Below are 7,590 nucleotides of genomic sequence, written 5' to 3' on the forward strand. Positions count from 1 at the left end.
ACACACACAGACACATACACTCTCTCTCACACACACACACACAAACACACATACACACAGAGAGAGACACACACAGACACATACACTCTCTCACACACACACACACACACATACACACAGAGAGAGACACACACAGACACATACACTCTCTCACACACACACACACACACAAACACACAAACACACATACACACACAGAGACACACACAGACACATACACTCTCTCTCACACACACACACACACACACACACACACACACACAGACACACACACACACATACACTCTCTCTCACACACACACACACACACTGACACACACACTCTCACACACACACACACAGACACACACAAACACACACACACAGAGACACACACAGACACATACACTCTCTCTCACACACACACACACACACACACACACAGACACACACACACACATACACTCTCTCTCACACACACACACACACACTGACACACACACTCTCACACACACACACACAGACACACACAAACACACACACACAGAGACACACACAGACACATACACTCTCTCACACACACACACACAAACACACATACACACAGAAAGAGACACACACACATACACTCTCTCTCTCACACACACACACACACATACACACAGAGAGAGACACACACACACATACACTCTCTCTCTCACACACACACAAACACACATACACACAGAGAGAGACACACACACACATACACTCTCTCTCTCACACACACACACAGACACACACACTCACACACAAACACACACAGACACATACAAACACACACACACACAGAGACACACACTGACACGTACGCTCTCTCACACACACACACACACACACACACACACAAACACACACACACACACACACACTCACACACACACACAGAGTGTGAGACACACACAGACACACACACTCGTGGCTAACACACATGGTGACATGATACCAGTTTGTTTATTTAAACACATTTATGCTGTAATCTCTCTCAGTACATACCATTACCCTGCAGGAACTTGTGGAAATATTCCTCCCAGCTCCCTGGCTCAGGTTGTACTTTGTTCATTAAGTCAAAGAAAAAGAATGAGACCAGGTTATCTTTTGCATTCCTTGCACAATAGATTATCTGTAGAGAAAGTGAAGGGGGACTGGATGGTTAGAGCTCTCGCACATCTTGAACACAACTCTGCAATCTAACATGTACCTTCAAACTGAACTGGACCAGCCATATAAATACTGTGGCCCCAACAGCAGGTCAGAGGCTGGGAATCCTGCGGAGAGTAACTCACCTCCTGACTCCCCAAAGCCTGTCCACCATCTACAAGGCACCAGTCAGGAGTGTGATGGAACACTCCCCACTTGCCTGGATGAGTGCAGCTCCCACAACACTCAAGAAGCTCGACACCATCCAGGACAAAGCAGCCCCGCTTGATCGGCACCCCATCCACAAACATTCAGTCCCTCCACCACCGACGCACAGTAGCAGCAGTGTGTGTACCATCTACAAGATGCACTGCAGCAACTCACCAAGGCTCCTTCGACAGCGCCGCCCAAACCCACGACCTCTACCATCTAGAAGGACAAGGGCAGCAGACATATGGGGAACACCACCACCTGGAAGTTCCCCTCCGAGCCCCTCACCATCCCGACTTGGAAATATATCGGCTGTCCCTTCACTGTCGCTGGGTCTGAATCCTGGGAACTCCATCCCTAACAGCGCTGTGGGTGTACCTACACCACATGGGGACTGCAGCGGCTCAAGAAGGCGGCTCACCCACCACCTTCTCAAGGGGGCAATTAGGGATGGACAATAAACGCTGGGCCCAGCCAGAGACGCCCACACTCCTTGAAAGATTGAAAAGCACAGAGGTGCAAAAACACACATACACACACACACACACACACACACACACACACACAGACAGTCATAATGCGACTGATAAAGAGTATTATACCTTGCATTTCTGGTCCAAGAAGGACCTGGGTAACAGCTGGAAGGGAAGGTGGGTTTTGATCACTTTGGGAGATGGCAGCTTTGCGAGTAGTTCAGTTCCTGGAAAGAAACAGGAAAGAGTGGGCTGAGAAACGTGTGTTTGGGTCTGTCAGTCTGACACGCGTGAGGCTGGGTTTCTATCGGGTCATGATGTCACTGGGCGGGCGATGAGTGAAGCCACGTGGAGCAGGGTTGGGGCTGCAGAACGTTGGCGGGCGAGGTGTATTTCGATAGGGGCACCACAGGCCGACGCCGGGAAAGCAGGCGGCCCAGCAGCTCCAGCGACCGAGCTCAGGGAGAGGCAGTCGGAAGGTCTCGGGCCGGTCGGTGGGAATTGCGTCTTGGAAAGTCGGACGCCGAGGTTGGGGGGTGGCGCGGGGAGGGGGGGAGGGGGAGGGAAGATAGATGGGGAAAGAGATTGAGGAAGACAAAGTAAGGCTGAGGAAGACAAGGAAGGCCCACAAACTGGACCAATGTGGCACCATCGAAGACAGTCCAAGTCTGTTGGGGGAAGACGAATTAGGAGGCCCGTGAGGTCCACGTCCGCCTTTGGGCAGGGTACCGGAAAATGGCCTCCCCCTGTGCCTTTGTCCCTCTCCGCCCAGCTCGGCCCTCCACCCCTTGCGCCGTAACCCACTTTAAAGAGTGCAAACTGTCGTGCAGATGATGAGGGCAACCGGCTCGCGCACAGCAAGATCCCAGTCACTCTCGGCTCGTATCCATTTGGACCTGGGGGTGGGGGGGGAATGGGCGGGGGTGGGGGGGGCCTGGCCCCGGGGCACAGCGGGGGAAACCACGCCTGCTTAGCCTTTCCCCAGCTACTGTGGGGTTCCACGGACCGCGTGTCAAGAAGCTAGAATGTATATAATATTACTGGGAAATATTTTTCATTTAAAATAGAGGTTTAGTCTGTGTGTGTGTGTGTGTGTGTGTGTGTGTCTTAATCGGATTAAAGCCAGCTAGTCTGGGTGCTTTGATGTGTACTAGTTTTGAGACGTAAGAGAGTTAAGAGAGCATTTGCATTTTGTTGAGGAGAGCATTCAAGAAGTGGGGTGAAATCTGGCACCTAGCTAGCAGAGACCAAGCAATGTGTTTATATCACTAATAAAATTGGTACTATGAAAAGGGTTTTTATTGTTATAGAGTCATAGAGTCATAGAGGTCTACAGCACAGAAAAAGGCCCTTCAGCCCATCGAGTCTGCACCAGTCACACAAGTACCTGAGTATTCTAACCCCATTTCCCAGCACTAGGCCCATAGCCTTGTATGCCAAGGCTTCGCAAATGCTCATCCAAATACTCCTTAAATGTAATGAGGGTTTCTGCCTCTCCCACCCTTTCAGGCAGTGAGTTCCAGATTCCCACCACCCTCTGGGTGAAAAAATTCTCCCTCACATCCCCTCTAAACCTCCTGCCCCCTTACCTTCAATCTGTGCCCCCTGGTTATTGATCCCTCCACCAAGGGGAAAAGTTCCTTCCTGTCTACCGTATCTGTGCCCCTCATAATTTTACACACCTCAATCATGTCCCCCCTCAATCTCCTCTGCTCCAGGGAAAATAACCCCAGTCTATCCAATCTCTCCTCATATCTACAACTCTCCAGCCCAGGTAACATCCTGGTAAATCTCCTCTGCTCTCTCTCTAGTGCAATCACATCCTTCCTATAATGCGGATTCCAGAACTGCACACAATACTCTAGCTGTGGCCTAACCAGCATTTTATATACTTCCAGCATCACTTCCCTGCTCTTATATTCTATGTCTCAGGCTAATAAAGGCAAGTTTCCCATATGCCTTCTTAACCACCTTGTCTACCTGTCCCACTACCTTAATGGACCTATGGACATGCACACCAAGGTCCCTCTGATCATCGGTGTTTCCCAGGGACCTACCATTCATCGTGTATTCCTGTGCCTTGTTTGTCCTGCCCAAGTGCATCACCTCACACTTATCCGGATTAAATTCCATTTGCCACTGATCTGCCCATCTGACCAGCCCATCTATATCCTCCTGCAATCTAAGGCTATCCTCCTCACTATTTACCACCCCACCAATTTTCGTGTCATCCGCGAACTTACTGATTGACCCTCCTACATTCATGTCTAAATCGTTTATATATACCACACACAGCAAGGGACCCAACACCGATCCCTGTGGAACCCCACTGGACACAGGCATCCAGTCACAAAAACACCTCTCGACCAGCACCCTCTGCTTCCTGCCACTCAGCCAATTTTGGATCCAATTTGCCAAATTGCCTTGGATCCAATGGGCTCTTACCTTCGTTATCAGTCTCCCATGCAGGACCTTATCGGAAGCCTTGCTGAAGTCCAAGTAGACTACGTCAAATGCATTGCCTTCATCTACATACCTGGACACCTTTTCGAAAAATTCAATCCAATTGGTCAGACTTGACCTCCCGTTAACAAAACCATGCTGACTGTGCTTGATTAATCCCTGCTTCTCCAAGTTTAGATTCATTCTGTCCCTCAGAATTGCTTCCAATAGTTTCCCCACCGCTGAGGTTAGACTGACTGGCCTGTAGTTCCCTGGTTTATCCCTTCCTCCCTTCTTGAATAACGGTACCACACTGGCTGTCCTCCAATCCTCTGGCACCTCTCCTGTGGCCAGAGAGGTATCGAAAGCTATTGCCAGCGCCCCTGCTATCTCTTCCCTCACCTCACTCAACAGCCTGAGGTACATTTCATCCGGGCCTGGAGATTTATCTACTTTTAAGCCTGCCAGACCACTTAGAATCTCCTCCCTTTCTATGCTAATTTCTTTAATTATATCACAGTCCTTCTGCCTGATTTCCATACCCACGTCACCCCTCTCACTTGTGAACACCGACACAAAGTATTCATTTAGAACCCTACCTACGTCTTCCAGCTCCACACACAAATTACCACTATGTTCCTTAATGGGCACTACTCTCTCCCTAATTATCCTCTTACTCTCAATGTGCTTGTAAAATAATTTTGGATTTTCCTTTATTTTATCTGCTAATGTTTTTCATGCCCCCTTTTTGCTCTCCTAATTCCCTTTTTAAGTTCCCCCCCTACACATTCTATACTCCTCTCGGGCTTCTGCTGTTTTAAGCCCTCAGTGTCTTCCATAAGCTTCCCTTTGTCTCTTTATCCAATCCTGTATATCCTTTGACATCCAGGGTTCCCTGGATTTGTTTGTCCCACCCTTTATCTTTACTGGAATATGTTGGCCCTGTACTCTCATTTCCTTTTTGAATGAGTCCCACTGCTCTGACACAGATCTACATAAAAGTAGCTGCTCCCAGTCCACTCTGGCCAAATCATATCAGATCTTATTAAAATCGGCCTTCCCCCAATTTAGACCTCTGATTTCTGGCCCATCCTTGTCCTTTTCCATAACAAAGTTGAATGTAACAGAGTTATGATCACTATCTGCAAAATGCTCCCCCACTGATACCTCTAAAAGTTGCCGGGCTTCATTCCCTAAAATTAAGCTCAGGACCACCCCTCTCTTGTAGGAACTTCTACGTACTGGCATAAAAAGCTCTCTTGTTAGAGAGGTTTAGTTCAGATGGTGGTAATACAAAGAGAATTTACATTCCATGGGCTGTGTTAGGTAGAACTTCAGCGGTTTTCTGGTGTGCAGGGCAGAGGCAATATGAGATCAAAAGGCAGCTGTAAGCCTCCAACGAGCTCTACAGGAACCAAAGGGAAAAGAACTTCATTTTGAATTCGTAGGGAGAAAATGCTTTGCCTGGTGTCTGGTTGAGTCTACGGGTTGCTGTTGCCTTAATGGAGTTAAGCTCGGGAATTGGTTAAAAGTTATGATACTAGTAATTTGAAGCCATGTGTATATATATTGTAACTTGTGTAAATTAATCAAATGTTTCACTTAGTTCAATGTAAAATCAGAAGAACGGGGGGTCTAATTCCAAAATTTAAAGTCATAATCTCAAATATGACAGGTAAAGATATAAATTATGACAGTTGTTCAAAGGTTCCCTCTGGGATTTTTAAATAACTCCTCTTAACCAACTGCTCAGTCATAACATATGAGACAGGGCTTGACATTTGTATGGAAAGAGAGTGCTACAGTCATACAGCTGTACCTGTCCAGGGAGTGTTTGACCTGGATGGTGTAGAGGGAGATTTACTCTGTATCGAACCCCGTGCTGTACCTGTCCTGGGAGTGTTTAATGGGGACGGTGTAGACGGAGCTTTACTCTGTATCTAAGCCCCTGCTGTACCTGTCCTGGGAGTGTTTGATGGGGACGGTGTAGAGGGAGCTTTACTCTGTATCTAACCCTGTGCTGTACCTGTCCTGGGAGTGTTTGATCGGGACAGTGTAGAGGGAGATTTACTCTGTACCTTACCCCATGCTGTACCTGTCCTGGGAGTGTTTGATCGGGACAGTGTAGAGGGAGATTTACTCTGTACCTTACCCCATGCTGTACCTGTCCTGGGAGTGTTTGATGGGGACGGTGTAGAGGGAGATTTACTCTGTACCTTACCCCATGCTGTACCGGTCCTGGGAGTGTTTGATGGGGACAGTGTAGAGGAAGATTTACTCTGTATCTAACCCCGTGCTGTACCTGTCCTGGGAGTGTTTGATGGGGACAGTGTAGATGGAGCATTAATCTCTATCTAATCCCTGTGCTGTACCTGTCCAGGGAGTGTTTGATGGGGACAGTGTAGAGGGAGATTTACTCTGTATCTAACCCCGTGCTGTACCTGTCCTGGGAGTGTTTGATGGGGACAGTGTAGAGGGAGCTTTACTCTGTATCTAACCCCATGCTGTACCTGTCCTGGGAGTGTTTGATGGGGACAGTGTTCTGGGAGTTTTACTCTGTATCTAACCCCGTGCTGTACCTGTCCTGGGAGTCTTTGTTTGGGACAGTGTTGAGGGAACTTTACTCTGTATCTATCCCAGTGCAGTACCAGTCCTGGGAGTGATTGATGAGGACAGTGTTGAGAGAGATTTACTCTGTATTTAACCACGTGCTGTACCTGCCCTGGAAGTGTTTGATGGGGACGATGTAGAGGGAGATTTACTCTGTATCTAACCCCGTGCTGTACCTGTCCTGGGAGTGTTTGATGGGGACAGTGCAGAGGGAGCTTTACTCTGTATCTAACTTCGTGCTGTACCTGACCTGGGAGTGTTTGATGGGGACAGTGTAGAGCGAGATTTACTCTGTATCTAACTCCGTGCTGTACCTGTCCTGGGAGTGTTTGATGGGGACAGTGTGGAGGGAGATTTGTTCTCTTTATATTTTTTGACTCTCCGCCGGGGTTTCCTCCTGTCAGCCCCTGTCGATCACCTCTGCTGTTGTATCCCTTTGTGTCCTCTCACCTGAAGGGGTGTGTCCCGGAATGTTGAATTCCAGGTATGGGATCCTGCTGTGTATCGGTGCTCGCCGACACCTCTCCGGGTCCCCGTCTTGGAGAATGAAATCCACAATCTCTTGCACCCAGGTTGTTCCTGGTGGGAGACAGACACAGAGAGAGGAGGAGCGGGGTTAGATCGGAATCCAAAAGAGGTCAAAGCATTACATTTTGAGCAGGGATCAGAGCCTCCTGGCCTGCCTGCAGTTGATAGG

The 7,590-nt window shown here is 48.6% G+C and overlaps 1 protein-coding gene across 1 annotated transcript in view; it reads right to left on the bottom strand.

The window, feature by feature from the left end:
- Window positions 1-7,590, bottom strand: part of LOC121274792 (sulfotransferase family cytosolic 1B member 1-like) — a 37,451-nt gene that overhangs the window by 27,274 nt on the left and 2,587 nt on the right. Inside the window, exons 2-4 of the mRNA XM_041182144.1 lie at window positions 7,344-7,472; window positions 1,971-2,068; window positions 1,015-1,141 (exon numbers count right to left, since the gene is read on the bottom strand). Coding sequence (XP_041038078.1) covers window positions 1,015-1,141; window positions 1,971-2,068; window positions 7,344-7,472 — 354 coding nt within the window. The remainder of the gene's footprint in view (window positions 1-1,014; window positions 1,142-1,970; window positions 2,069-7,343; window positions 7,473-7,590) is intronic.

Source organism: Carcharodon carcharias (genome assembly GCF_017639515.1).
Source record: "Carcharodon carcharias isolate sCarCar2 chromosome 38 unlocalized genomic scaffold, sCarCar2.pri SUPER_38_unloc_2, whole genome shotgun sequence".
Lineage (NCBI taxonomy): Eukaryota > Metazoa > Chordata > Chondrichthyes > Lamniformes > Lamnidae > Carcharodon > Carcharodon carcharias.